The 15576-nt window shown below is 39.9% G+C and overlaps 1 protein-coding gene across 4 annotated transcripts in view; it reads right to left on the bottom strand.

Moving 5' to 3' along the window:
* Positions 1-6218: 6218 nt before the first annotated feature.
* The window catches only part of LOC116118304 (cytochrome P450 724B1-like), a 46639-nt gene continuing 37281 nt past the window's right edge, over positions 6219-15576 (bottom strand). Inside the window, exons 1-9 of one of the 4 annotated variants that reach the window (XR_004126137.1) lie at positions 8624-8999; positions 8219-8543; positions 7978-8130; positions 7652-7891; positions 7470-7556; positions 7308-7386; positions 7200-7221; positions 6800-6921; positions 6219-6504 (exon numbers count right to left, since the gene is read on the bottom strand). Coding sequence is in view for 3 of the 4 variants with exons in the window: in XM_031404288.1 (XP_031260148.1) it covers positions 6396-6504; positions 6800-6921; positions 7115-7221; positions 7308-7386; positions 7470-7556; positions 7652-7891; positions 7978-8130; positions 8219-8543; positions 8624-8829 (1428 nt within the window). In the remaining variant the exon portion in view is untranslated. Of the gene's footprint in view, positions 6505-6799; positions 6922-7114; positions 7222-7307; positions 7387-7469; positions 7557-7651; positions 7892-7977; positions 8131-8218; positions 8544-8623; positions 9000-15576 lie in introns of those variants that run through there. The other 3 variants (XM_031404288.1, XM_031404289.1, XM_031404290.1) reach the window with 3 other exon arrangements.

Here is a 15576-nt window from a genome sequence, read left to right as displayed (position 1 = left end):
CCGGTAACCTCTACTCCCTAGCCCTCACTATATTAGCCTCTCTCAGCCTTGCTGACTTGAGCGTCGGAGTGCCTACGGCAAACACCACCCCTGTGTTTCCCGCTCGCTTCACGCATGTGTTTTTCTATGTGTGCAAGTGCAGCGGATCGCTAGTGGCTTCAACCTCACGGGATCAGACCCCCCTTTCGTACAGGTAGATTTTTATGTCTACAGTTTGGCGCCCACCGTGGGGCCTCTAGCAATCATTCGGCTTGACGAACCTTGCTACGTGAGGAAACATTCCATGGCTGACAATCCCGACAACATTAACCCCGGCCTCGAGGCCAGACTGGAGGCTTTGACCTCTCTCATGCAACAAAACTCAGACAAGGTGGCCGCACTGAAAGCCGATAATAATGCAATCCGGACCGAAAACACGTCCATTAGGGCTGAAAACCAGTCTCTAAAAGAGAAGGTGAGTCAATTCTATGATCTCGAGTTCTTGCCCAACCAAGTACCCTCCAGTCGGTTCCGCGCCCCTATCCCATCCATGCAACCTCTCTCCACACAAGAGCATCGGCCTTCAGTCTCCGGTAAAGGGTCGCGTCCATTAAGCGCACTGGCACTCGACGACTCCATCTTGACTAATGGAGACAAAGATATGCCAACAGAACACCATCCATCCGATCCATCCCAGCGTCGTGATCAAGACGATCCAGTAACAGAAAGCCCACATCCGCAAGACCAACCCATCCTTACCATCCCGCCTCACCTCCAGTCAACCACCACAACACAAACCCCCTTTGGCTCGGTTCACCCTCGCGAGTTGAACGGCCAAACCAAACCAACTCCAGCACTCGAGCTCATCCATCCTGACGGACCGAGTGACTACCAGACGACTCCCCTGACCATTCATGTATGGCAGAATAATAGAACAGTGACAATGGGAGTCATCCAACCGGAAGGAATGAACGAAGATCCATGTTACCAAGGAATGCACGACAGAATGATCCATCAGATTGCCTCTCGAGGGGTGACCCAACGAAATGTGCCGAGGATGAATGCAATAGCAGACCTAGTAAGACGGGATGACCCGGTAGTATCCCCCTCTCCTATGGAACAAGTATTGGCTAAGAGGCTGGCCGACATCAAGGCAGTGATGAGACGCATTCTAGGAATGCCGGTCCCAACCAAGAAGAGCAGGCCCCACTGTTACGCTGATTCACCTTTTGTGGATCAGATCGCCCTGGCCAACATGCCCCAGAAATTCACCATCCCCAACATGAAACCGTACGATGGTACCACCAACCCGGATGACCACATAGCCTTGTACAAGCAACGGATGTTCACAGTCTCAATACCCCGACCGCTTAGGGAAGCCTGCATGTGCAAGAGTTTCGGTTCTAGTTTATCCGGCCCGGTACTCCAATGGTACACGAACCTCCCGAACAGATCCATCGACTCATTTGCCCAACTTATCGACACCTTCATGGAACAGTTCGCCAGCAGCAAAAAACTAGAGAAACAATCGACCGACCTATACCGAATATACTAGAGAAGGGGAGAGTCACTGAGAGAATATGTTGGCAGATTCAACAAAGAAAAGATCTCTATCCCGTCATGTAACCCCGAGACAACTGTGGACGCTTTCAGGAAATGCCTCCTCCCGGGCAGAGAACTGTACAAAGAACTGACGAAGCTAGGTTGTACCACGATGGAAGACGCCTTGGCCAGAGCAGCGATTCAAATAAGGTGGGAGGAAGATGAGACAAATCAGGCAATTCACGCCAGGTATGACTGAATGCAGAACGACAGGAGGCCAGAGCTTAGATCGATTGTAGGCCCTACAAGGTCACCAAAGAAGCAGGGAAGGGTGCCTACCTGCTCCAAACTCCTATAGCAAAGACATCAGCAACAGTTGGAACGCAATCCATCCCACATGCTACTACTTTTAGGTGAAATCAATCTAAATATTTGTTGTCTTTTCATTTTTTATTTAAAAAGGATGAGTGGGCCCATCCACTGCCTTCATAGACAGTCGGTCTCACGGCCTTCATAGACAGTCGGTCTCACGGCCTGAATTCAATGAAGTATTATTCAGCAACTGACACCTTCGAATCAGCCTTGCTCGATTCATGAGTTTTCACACTTCGGATCGGCCTTGCCCAATCCACAGATTTGCATCTTCAAATTAACCTTGCTCGATCCACGTAATTACACCTTCAGATTGGCCCTGCTCGATCCATGGATTTACACCTTCGGATTGACCCTGCTCGATCCACAGATTTACATCTTCAGATCGACCCTGCTCGATTAAATGTTTATTACACCTTCGGATCAACCTTACTCGATCCACGGATTTGCATCTCCGGATCTACCCTGCTCGATCCACGTAATTACATCTTTGGATCGGCGTTGATCCACGGATTTACACCTTTGGATTGGCCCTACCCAATCCACAGATTTACACTTTCAGATCGACCTTGCTTGATCCACGGAGTTATACTTTCGGATCGGCTATGCCCGATCCATGGATTTACACCTTTGGATTGACCCTACTCAATCCACAGATCTACACTTTCGGATTGGCCTTGCCCGATCCATGGATTTACACCTTCGGATCGACCCTGCTCGATCCACAGATTTACACCTTCGGATTGACCTTGCTTAATCTATGGATTTACACCTTCGGATCGACCCTGCTCGATCCACAGATTTACACCTTCGGATTGACCCTGCTCAATCCACGGATCGACACCTTCGGATTGACCCTGAATCTATGAATTTACACCTTCGGATCGACCTTGCTCGATCCATGGATTTACACCTTCGGATTGACCCTACTCAATCCATGGATCTACACTTTCGGATTGGCCTTGCCCGATCCACAGATTTACACCTTCGGATCGACCCTGCTCGATCCACAGATTTACACCTTCGGATCGACCCTGCTCGATCCACAGATTTACACCTTTAGATTGACCTTACTCAATCTATGGATTTACACCTTCGGATCGACCCTGCTCGATCCACGGATTTATACCTTCGGATGGACCCTACTCAATCCATGGATCTACACCTTCGGATCGATCCTACCCGATCCACGGATTTACACCTTCGGATCGACCCTACCCGATCCATGGATTTATACCTTCGGATCGGCCATGCACGATCCATGAATTTACACCTTCGAATCGACCCCGCTCGATCCACGGATTTACACTTTCAGATTGACCTTGCTCAATCCACGGATCTCCACTCTATCCGACTGACCGACCGACTCAACTCTACCATCCCCCCTAGGAACCAAGTATTGGACCTCTACTCTACCCGACCGACCGACTGACTCAACTCCACCATCCTTATTCCCCAAGAACCAAGTATTGGATCTCCACTCTACCCAATTGACCGGCCGACTCAACTCCATCATCCTTATTCCCCAAGAACCAAGTATTGGATCTCCACTCTACCCGACCGACCGACCGACCGACCGACTGACTCAACTCCATCATCCTCCTTAGGAACCAAGTATTGAACCTCCACTCTACCCGACTAACCGACCGACTGACCGACTCAACTCCACTATCCTCACTCCTCAAGAACCATGTATTGGATCTCCACTCTACCCGACCGACCGATCGACTCAACTCCACCATCCTCTCTAGGAACCAAGTATTGGACCTCCACTCTACCCGATCGATCGACCGACTCAACTCCACCATCCTTATTCCCCAAGAACCAAGTATTGGATCTCCACTCCACTCGATCGACCGACCGACTAAACTCTACCATCCTCACTCCTGAGGAACCAAGTATTGGATCTCCACTTCAACCTACCGACCGACCGACCGACTCAACTCCACTATCCTGACTCCCCAGGAACCATGTATTGGATCACCACTCTCCCTATGCCACTGATCGATCGACCGACCGACGTGGTCTTTTCAAACTTTGATTGTCACCACTCACCCCACCCCACCCCACGCCACCGATCAACACACAGACTTAACCTGTCTAAAAGATTCAATCGCCCTTCCTACCCAACCGAGCCAGCACATTGCAACAGGCCGGCTTCCGCAACCAAACTGACACTCCCATGCTTCACGCCCAAGAGATTCTCCAAATCTGGGTGATTGGCTAAGAGCAGTCTAGCACTTGTTCACTCTCGAGGTGATCAAGCCAAGGGGCCTCGCCCATTTGGTCTTCCACAGCGAACGAGTGGGCAGCCATGGGTCAAATGTTTGCACATTTTTGTTTGGCCCTTTGGCATCCAGTAAAGAGCGCCGTGGAATCACAAGCGCAAGTCTTACGGTCCAACAAGCCGGCCGAGCCGATTCCATCCCACTTGATCACCCGAGTACCTCGACCGAGCAAGCATCCAGTTTAACGGTCATGTTCATTCGCCCAGCCCACCGAGCGGACACTGCTGCAATAGAAACACCTCACCTCTCTAGTCGGCAGGACGTACCGAACGAGCTTATGAGCCCCCAAAGCCTCGTTGTCCATTCCATCAACCCTTCATACCGATCAGGCACACCACTCCAATGATGGCATACTCCGGATCGGCAATGGATACCAAACGACCCTGGGACAAGGATCACCTGCAATATCAGCTACACCAATAACTGGTTATCCCGGAAGGATGACCGAGCACCCATCGATCGCTTCCTACTCTCTGACTTAAGAAACTATTAACTCAGAGAGTGGGGGGCGAACTGTTAGGGCAAAAAATCGTCCTTGGCCCAAATAGGAAAACGGGCTCGACACTAAAGAAGAAGCCAGGCTCAATCCCGTATGACCCAACCGGATTAGGCCCTTTTGGTACAAGATATAGCCGGCCCAAACCACGTGGGCACGAGCCTCCTAATCCCAGTCCATTTCCTAGGTCCATGAGCGAATCCAGAGCCCACAGCCCCTCAGAATACTTTCCTACTCCTGATCAATCTCCCATTCAAGGTCACCTTCCTATTCCTGATCACTTTCCTACTCAGAGTTACTCTCCTAATCAGAATCACCTTCCTATCTGGGCACTGGTAAGACAGCTTACCACGATCCTAATTCTTCTAGGGTTTGCATCAGAGTCACACTAGGACTCTTACTTCTGTCAGGATTGGGAGACTAGACAGTCACTATATAAGCAGAGGCTAGCCCTCTCACAAGACACATTACATTATAACTTCACACTGAAAGCTCTGACTTGAGAGCTTCACATCACCGTCGTAGTCACAGTCCCTGACTAGACTTTCGGTAACCTTTACTCCCTAGCCCTCACTATATTAGTCTCTCTCAGTCTTGTTGACTTGAGCATCGGAGTGCCTACGGCAAACACCATCCCGATGTTTCCCGCTTGCTTTACGCGTTTGTTTTTCTATGTGTGTAGGTACAATAGATCGCTAGTGGTTTTAACCTCATGAGATCAGACCCCTCTTCTGTATAGGTAGACTTTTATGTCTACAATATTGAAATCTGAAAGCTCGAGGGAGAGCTGTGAGATAACAATGGTGGGTACATTCTGGAAGACGAGAAAATTTTAATGGTATTGTGAGTGGTGGGTTCCACCAAACACCTCATATAAACCTTGCATTCATTAAGACATGTGGCAAAAATTCCTTCGTGATTTGGAGTCCATTACCAATTATTTTTCATTAATTAAAAAATGAAAGCGGGTTGATATTCAATAATTCAATGAGAGATTTTTTTTATAATGGGCTTATGTGTTCTTTGAAATTATGATCTGAGGCCAGCTATTTCTCCTAGAAAAATGATACAGGTATTAAAAAATATATACCGAATTTATGCATCGATGACGTGACACCATTATGATCGTTGATTAATTATAAATTTTTTTAAAGAAAAAAAATGATGTCACGTCTTCTGTGCATGAATTCGATATACATTTTTCGATAACTGTAGCATTGCTCTTTCTCATATACTCTAAGTTAGTAAATAAACTTGAATAACTCTAGAAGAGAGGCCTTTCCTTTCTATAAGCTTTATGAAATGGTTAATTACATTACAATATATAATTTTCTAGTTTTCAAAATTAGAAGGAACTTCCCTAATCTCAATATAACTCTAATTATGCATTAATTACAATATCATTACAGTCTAAAGATCAAGAGGAAGAACTGAAGATGTCGACTATAAATCTATACATATATCGGTATATTCTTTGTTTTAATAAACGATATTAGATAAATATAATCGATAAGGGTCAGACTTAAGAGATTTATATATCATACATCTAGAAAAAAAAGTTTATGTCATCAATTACATTAATTAATAATATAAGTAAAATAAAATAGGGCCAATTTCTCAAATGGCTTCTTTTCATTACACTTTTGAGGATGAAATAATGCCATATTATTCACTTTTAAGCTGATGGATATGCTAATTAGATCTACATTAATCAGTTTCTATTTCCCACTATATGTCCCTTCTGTTGGTTCAATATCCAAAACCAAGCCTCTCGAGAATTCAACATAAGGATAGGCAACTGGGAAATCATCAGCTTTTATTTTCCACCTGCAGTTTTAAGGGACACACAGAGAACAAATTAGTATATATTCAATGAAAAGGGAATAAAGTGGTGAGGATTTTTATTATATAACATGGATGCTCAATTCCAATCTAAAATAGTGTTTAATTGTACGCATGAATATTAAAATAACAGTGAAATATCATCAACGAGATTATGCAGTTTCCCGATAAGTGGGAAGCAGTTGGTTATTATACCAGAATATATATTAATCTGTGACTTGAGATGTACAATAATCCATGCATGTCCTAATTAAATGGGGGATTCTTGCTGATATTTTACCTATAATTCAGGACAAGATGATGAAGGAAGAATGAGATTTCGACTTTAGCCAGTTCTGCTCCTGGGCAGAATCGTGGTCCTCCACCAAATGGCATCACCGTTTTGCTCATTGCTTTATAATCCTGCGATCAACATACAAAAACGATCGGAACATATTAGCTAGAGATAAGAAAGAAGTTATAGTTTATGTTATCTGCTTATCAACTATTTCCTGCAGCTATATGGGAAGAATATGGTTCTGCAAGTTCAGATCACAGCAGAAAGAGTAAGATATAAACAAGAGTGGTTAATGTAGGGGAGGCTAGCTATGCGTACAGTCCATCTCCAAGGATTGAATTCCGAAGGATTTTCATGAAGAGTGGGGTCAAGGTGTACCGCAGTAAAGAGTGGAAAAACATACCATCCCGAGGGAATGAAATAGTCTGCAATATAATTGAGCCATAAAATTAGAATGCAAGAAAATAAATATGAAGCAATAGATAAATTAAACTTAATGCAAACAACAAACCTTTGAATACGACATCTTGAAGGGCTTTGCGAGGGACAAATTTGGCAACATTTCCGCATCTCGTAGCTTCATGTATTACCTATAAGCAAAGCATTTGTTAGTTTCCTCCTGTAAGCATGTTGAACTTTTATGCAGGAAAACAGTTAATTACTCTATATTTACATTGTTGGTAAACTCCATTTTCTGGAAATCTTCCCATTTCAAGGATTCCCCATCTTCTTTGTTTTTCCTGATCGCATGGTGTTCTTCCTGTAATACTCAACAAATGAACCCTTTAGAATATGTATGCAGATATTGATGTACAAGGAGACTAGGAAAAGGAACACAGAACGAATTAAAGATACCTTTAATCGTTGAAAAACATTGGGCGCATTGGCAAGAAAGTAAACAATTAAAGCTATAAGTGTAGCAGTCGTCCTATGGCCTGCACGCAAGATGTCTAAAACTATGCTTACTGTCTCTTCATAGCTCAGGCCCCGTTTCGCCAGAATCACATCTAAGAAGTCTTCTTCCCTATGCCGCGAAATATCTTGTTCTCTTTCTCTTATAATCTCTTTCACAGTCAAAGATAGTCTCTCGCTAGCCTTAACATTAAATCATTTTTGTCATATATAATTAAACATTCAACACGTCAACTGATATATATTTGTTTGTAGCAATTTTTTGTTACCTTCAAAGCTTTTGCATAAGCTGTCCCAGGGATATTTATTGGCAAAGTCTGAAAACCTTTCATGTAAGTTTCAAAATCTTCAAGTATTTTGAAGGCTAGTGGTTCTTCTGGCTCAATACTCAACAGTTGCTTCACCATAAGATAGAGCGTAAACTGTGTTATATATATCACAAAATTAATGAGTTTAACATTAGTTTATAAGTTTTCCTCCTGAACTTAAAATTAATTCTTCCTTAATTACCTTTTTAGTTTCTTCGCAGAAGGAAATTTGTTTTTGTTCTTTCCATGAGTCCATTATTGAGAGTGACAGTTTCTCTGCAAAGAGAAGGAAGAGTGGATTTGAATTGGAGGCAGTGATGAAGCTGACGGCAATATTTCTTAGCTTCTTGTGAAGTTCTCCGGACACCGCGTGTAAAGACAATTTTCCAACAACGTCAAGCACGGGCTTGGGGTAGCTGGCTCGAAATAGCTTCTCCTCATTCTGAAGTACAAACAAGTTGAGCACCGGGTCACAGGAAACGATGGCCGGGGAACCATATAGATGTGACTTGAAAACTTTTCCATACCTGCAATACACAATCTCATGATCTCTTGTCACATATTTGATGAAATCAAGCACATAACTCATCAAAGACAACACAAATACCTGGAGCAACGTTTCTGTAGGAATCTACCCATGGAACTTGATCTATGAGGCTTGAGGAAGCTAAGAGTCTCTCCAAAGACGGGCCATCCCATTGTCCCTGGAGGCAAGTTTTTGGGTTCTCGTTTTGCAAACAGACGTGGGACTACAAGTAGAGACAAACATAGACCCAACAAGAGAAATAAAATGACAAAGACTAGCTCTTCCATTGCACACTTAACCAAAGCCAGACTTCATATATAAGCTTGGAAGCTCTTTATACTTGCTCAACTCAAAGAGATTTGCCCTTTAGTACACCTGAAAATGTTGGATTTGGCAGGAATGAAAGGGAAAGAAGAAAAAGATGAACACCAGGAAAATTTTTTTGAAGAGCCGCGTGTTCCTTATGCTTTTCATTATTTTTAAACTTCAGTTTATACATCAGCTTTTATCAACTATTACACCAACCGTTACAGTGATTTTATATGGATTACAGATGGACCACAGAAACTTAACTAATATAAAAAATATCTAATATTTATAATCCTTAAAGTCAACTGCACTGCTTGGAGTGCGTAGTTAACCAAGCAGCTAACATAATCAGCATGATTTCAGCTCCAAACTTCAACTTTCTTCCGGCTTGCTTACTGCTGCTCGCACTATTTCAGTTTGCATTTATTTGTCTATAGCTCGCATCAAAACCTAGCTATTTCAGCAAGATATTACTTGCATTAACACTCCTCTTTGATAACTTTGTTGGAAACATCAAGTTTAAGGTTAAATTCTTCAAACTTGGTCTTGTTTAGAGTCTTTGTCAAGACATCAACGACTTGCTCTTCGGTCCTGCAATGAACAAGCTTCACTTCCTTGTCTTCTTTAGCTTCTCTAATAGCATGAAACTTGATCTTTATGTGTTTGGTTTGACCATGAAACACAAGATTCTTGGCCATTGTAAAAGCTGATTGATTGTCACAAAACACTTCGGTAGCTTCAATCTAATATTGCTTTAAATCACTCAAGATTTTCCTCAACCAAACTGCTTCATTAACAACAACTGTAGTAGATATGTATTCTGCTTCTGCTGTTGATTGAGCCACTGTTTCTTGCTTCTTAGAAATCTAACTAAATGCACCAGAATTCAAGTAAAACACATAGGCTGAAGTACTTTTCATATCTTTTATTGAACCTGTCTAGTCACTATCAATGTAGCCAATTAATTTGAAATTGGCTTATCTCCCGAACTAGATTCCTAAGTCTTCAGTCCCCTTAAAGTGAATTTCAATAGGTGCATTCATGGATCTAGAGAGTAGGCTGGCTGCATACATGATATCAGACCTTGTTACTGTTAAGTACAACAAGCACCCAATTAAGCTTCCATATCTCATTTCATCAACCTTGCCAGCTCCATCATCTTTATAAAGTTTCTGGTTTTGCAATAAATGAGTGCTCCCAGACTTACATTCATGCATGTTGAATTTCTTTAAGATTTCATTGGCATATCTTCTTTGACAAATAAATATGCCATCCAAGGATTGATGCACTTCCATGCCAAGGAAGAAAGTCATCTCCCCCAAATCTGTCATCTCAAATTCTTTCCGATTCAATTGATCAAGGCTGCTTCACAAGCAAGTCATCCACATATAAGGATACTATCATCAAATCACCACCAATCTCCTTTACATACAGAGTGTGTTCATTAGGACTTCTATTGAAACCAAGGCTTCCCAGATGCTCATTGATTATGATATACCAGGCTCTAGGAGCCTGTTTTAAGCCATATAAAGCCTTCTTCAACATATACACTTTATCCTCACTCCCTTCAACTGTAAAGCCTTTTAGTTGCTCTACATATATCTCTTCATGGAAGTAGCCCTACAAGAAAGCTGACTTGACATCTAATTGGAGAATCGTCCACCTATGTTGAACTACTAAGGCTATCAGCAACCTTATTGTGTCATGTCTTGCAACTAGAGAAAGCGTATCTGAAAAATCGACACCATATTGTTGTCCATAACCCTCTGCCACTAATCTGGCCTTAAAATTGGATTGATCTATCCGGATTCATCTGAGTTTTGAAAATCCATTTAACTTAGATAATATTTCTATTTGTAGGTCTGTTCACAAGACTCCAAGTTTTATTCTTCTCAATCATACTTATCTCTTCCTTCATTGCAGCTATCCACTCTTCTAATTTGGCATGCTTCAATGTAGTTTGTAGGCTCCATAACAGCTACATTGCATCTCTCATACACATCAGCCAATAACTGAGTGCCTTTGATTGAAACTTCTGCATCAAAATCTGAATTTTCTTCAAGATCATCTTGGTTTGAAGAAAATTCTTTTCCTTGCTGTAATCTTTTATCATCTTAAACTTCATTTCTTTCCTAATTCCAAGTCGAATAATCATCTACCTTGAAATCTTGATTTATTAGAACTTTCTTTGTTTTTGGATTGAAGATTCTATAAGCTTTAGCCAAGTTGTTGTAGCCAATTAGGATTCTAATTTTAGCCTTCTCATAAAGTTTGCTTTTCTTGTTGTCTGGAATGTGAGAGTAACATATGCTCCCAAATACATGATTCACACCTAGTTTAACTCCATACCATGCTTCAAATGGAGTTTGATTATTCCAGACTTTGGTTGGAAGTCTATTTAGCAGATAAACTGTTGTATTCACAGTTTCTAACCAAAATATTTTTGGCAGATTATTTTTCATACAACATGCATCTTGCCATCTCCATAACAATCCTATTCTTCCTTTCACTCACTCCATTTTGTTGAGGAGTGTAAGGACTGGTAAGCTGATGCTTTATTCTAGCTTCAATGCAATGTTTCTCAAACTTAATAGAAGTGTATTAAGTTCCATTATCACTTCTAATAGTTTTAATGCTGGAACCTGTTTGATTATCCACCATAGCTTTGAACTCATTAAACACCTTAGCCACTTCACTCTTCTATTTCAAGAAATAAATCCAACACAGCCTTGAGTAGTCATCGATAAACAGAACAAAAATATCTGCTTCCACTTAAAGAAAGGGTCTTCATCAGTCCACACATACCAGTGTGGATGAGTTGCAACTTTTTGTAAGCTCTCTGTTAGTGTATATTAGTGTTGCACTATAAACCATTCGTGTTGTCGGTTTCAGAGCATTTTGTCTTGTATCTATATATATCATAAATAATAAGAAAGAGTTCTTCAATTCATATATGTAATTGCTCTTTATTCAGTCATCTTTAAGATAAAGTATGTATATGAATTGTCCAGATGATTCATTTAATAGGTAAATGAATTGCGAAAAGTGTTCCCTACAGTAATATAAATTGGGGCAACTATATTTCACAGTAGGCATACCGGTGCTTCCGAAAGATATCATGAGTTGATATAAGTACGGATGACGATGATAGTCATGTCACTAGGCATTGGTATGGATAACGGTTGGTGAACTGTTTTTCGAACGTGACCGAATAATGACAATCACTTGGAAAAGCATGTAGTCAATGATTTATCGTTTGGTTATTCAGTGCACGATGTAGTCCTTTGACCTGAGACATTGTAGTCAGATCCGATATGGATGCGTATGGTTCATACGGTGTATAAGTACGAGACTAATCATGTTTCGTACAATAAAGCCTATTTGGTCTGCGTTGTTCATATGTGAAAACGAACGATAGTCAAGAGGGGATCCATTGACCCGAAATATAGGATCGGGAGTACCGCCGACTCCACCGGATTCGAGTTCCTAGACGAACATCGTAATGTCAGAAAACTGATCTCTGGCCAGAGTCTATTATTAGTCATACAAAATAAGTTTGTGATGACAATTTCGGACATATTGATCGACAATTCGGTAGAAGATCGAGTTTAGGATTTTGACGTTCTATGATCCAACTCGATTAGGATATCTCAATGGAGGACTTTACCTGTATGGTACGTATGATCTGAAATGGGTTCGATGAAGTATTTCTTCATCGTGGTTTAAGGACTATGCACTTGCTAGATGTTTACCATAGTCGTTGGGCCTCCAGACAGGTTTTCGGATTCTCCAGAACTGGCCCACGGCTAATCCACGTGGACCTACATGGTCACACCAATAGCCTTGAGAAGTTAGAGAAGGATGAGAAGAGAAATGATTATCCAAAGGGCTAGCACCTTTCGAGGTTATAACAGGATTTCTATGGTAATAGTTCATAGAAAACTATTTGTGACATTTTAAGGATTAAATGGTCAAGCAATAAATTATTATATTTAATTATTATATCTTAAAGTGTTAAGATTAATGAGATGAACAAAAATAACCTTTTAATAGTTAAAGGGTAAAAGGGTAACTTTATGGGTTGTCATTGTAAACTAGTTTAGTTACATGGGCACTAATAATATTGATTATTCAAAGGGTAGCTAATAAATTCATGTCCCTTTAAAATAAGATTTTATTGGGCTTTGAGTGAAAAATAAATAATTGCAAAATTGCCCAAGTATATAAATGCAAAAGGTTGCATTTTTGTTCATAACACACCATTGTTCACTCAAAGCAAAACCAAAACTCTCTAAAAGCCACGACCACTCTCTAAACCTCTCAAGGCGGTGTTAAAGTGTGGAGGTCTCATTACTTGAGGCGATCTTCATCAATCCAAAGCAAAGGAGTAGGTATAATCTCTTTTCCAGCTTTGTTTGAAAACCGTTTTTTAGAATCCATGCTTTCATGCTTCATTCTCCATCTCCACCACTCTTCATGCATGCTGATTCTTTCAAATGGTATCAGAGCTAAAAGCTCCTTGCATGTCGAATTTATAAGCTGTTGGTGCATGTGTATGTCTCGGCCATCTCTTAACTTTGGAAAACATGTTTTTCTTCTTGCTCTAATATGTTTGGGTATGTTAGAATATGATTTAAGCATGTTTGGATGATGATTATTGCATGAAATGTGTTGAAACACATGCATGCATATATGTCATTTTCGGCCATGACTAGTTTTGCCATAAAAATGTCATTTCATTCATGTATTGATGAATGATGTTTTAGGAATGTTGCATGATGATTCATTTAGAAAAATGTTCATGCATGTTCATTTCCATTACTTTGATTAAATGGTTTATGCTTTGACATGCTAAATGTGTTACTTTAATTTGATTAAAGTGTTTTTGCATGAAGTGTATGCAAATGTTGCAGTGTTTAGTGGTAGAATTTGATGTTAGCATAAAGTTTGGATTATTAATTCATATGATGAATTGTGATATTATTATGTATGATGGTGGTAAATTTAATGTAGGATGTTTAATTTGATTAAATTATCTATATATGCTCATGGCATGGCATAATTATTATATTTTTGAAATGTAATAATTTGGTTGTTTGAATGGTTTCAAAATGATGAGCAAGATGACATGATTGTCTTTGAGAAGATAATGTGTCATAAAAGGTATTACTTTGCTAAAAGTAATTTGTGTCATAGAATGATTACTCTTGGGTGATAAAACCCATTTATCTATACCATGCAGACTTTTGTGAAAAGTATTGAAATGATGCTAACAATTAATAATATATCTTTGGGTGGAATATGACAAAAGTGTTTGTGTAAGATTCCTATAAATGTTTATGTTGCATGCCCCAAAGTTATACTATATTACCACATGAATATTATATAATATCTATTAATATATGAGATATATTTATATTTATATATATTAGTGAATATATTATATTTTAAATAATTGTTTATATTCATGCCTTTAATAATTGTTTATTATATTTGGTATGAATGTTTAATTTTATTTAGTGATGAATGAATATTAGATTAGAGGGTTGATCATGGGCGCCTTTGATTTTCAAAATATTCAAAAGTATTTGTAATATTCTTTTAAATGGCTTGTAATAATTAAATTTATTTATTATTTTAATCGGGCCTGCGTGCCTAAGATCCAATATGTAATGATTCGGCTAGACGAGAACCGAAGAGCATCCGGATGACGATCCAATCGAAGATATAGTATTAGGTAATAGTTTGCCTTTAGGATGTATTTTCGAAAAGCCCCATGGTCAACCCACATCTTTAATTTATGCAATTGTGTATATTGAATTGTTAATTAAACATGGCATGCTAAAATGAATTAACTAGTTAAACCTAAATCTCCCCAATTTAAAATTATTAAATCCAAGTCTCCCATTGTGAGATAACTAAATTCTTGATATAAATTTTATATCCCAAGTTTTCTATTATGTGAGGGATACAATCTTTATATCATAGAATTAAGTTGATCTGTTCTTGTGGATATTTTCACCTTGACCAAGAATTCTATTATGTGAGGACATGATGAAAATGCCACCTAAGAAAGCACAATGGTTCGGATTTACTAGCCTAGGGTACCAAAATTCTATTATGTGAGGTCTCGAAGCTAGGACAAGGAATATGATCAAACCTTATATATTGATATAAAAGGAAAAGAGTTTCCTACTTATTAGACTTAATTAACCAAGAATTCTATTATGTGAGTTATTGAATTTGATAAGAAATTGATTCCCCACTAAGAAATTTAATCCAACGAAATTTTTCGGATCCTATTTAAGGGAGTGTAGGACTCGAATAAATATGAGCTAATTTGATTATGCATTAAAAGGTTTTAAAAGATTACAGACACTAATAAATTACTTTTCTTTGCAGTTTCATCTTTGTGATAAATAATCGAAAAATGGCCAACAATGTTCTCCTAAGGATAATGGACAATAACATGTTAACCGGACCCAACCAAAAGATTGGCTAAGAAATCTAGAATTGTTCTAGATTTGAAAGAATTGCTTATGTCCTAGAAGCACCTCTTCCACTTGATATTGGACCGGATGCTCCACAAGCTGAGCTTGATGCTCTTGAAAAGTGGGAGAGGGGATAGTAGAGGGCTAAAAATTACATGTTACCTCCATGAATAAGAACTTCAAACTAAGCATGAAGATTTTCAAATGCTTATAATATCCTCAAGCTCTACAAGA

The sequence above is a fragment of the Pistacia vera genome, unplaced genomic scaffold (genome assembly GCF_008641045.1).
Source record: "Pistacia vera cultivar Batoury unplaced genomic scaffold, PisVer_v2 Contig840, whole genome shotgun sequence".
NCBI lineage: Eukaryota > Viridiplantae > Streptophyta > Magnoliopsida > Sapindales > Anacardiaceae > Pistacia > Pistacia vera.
Note: the sequence above shows the minus strand (reverse complement) of the source record. Positions and strands in the feature narration are given on the sequence as shown.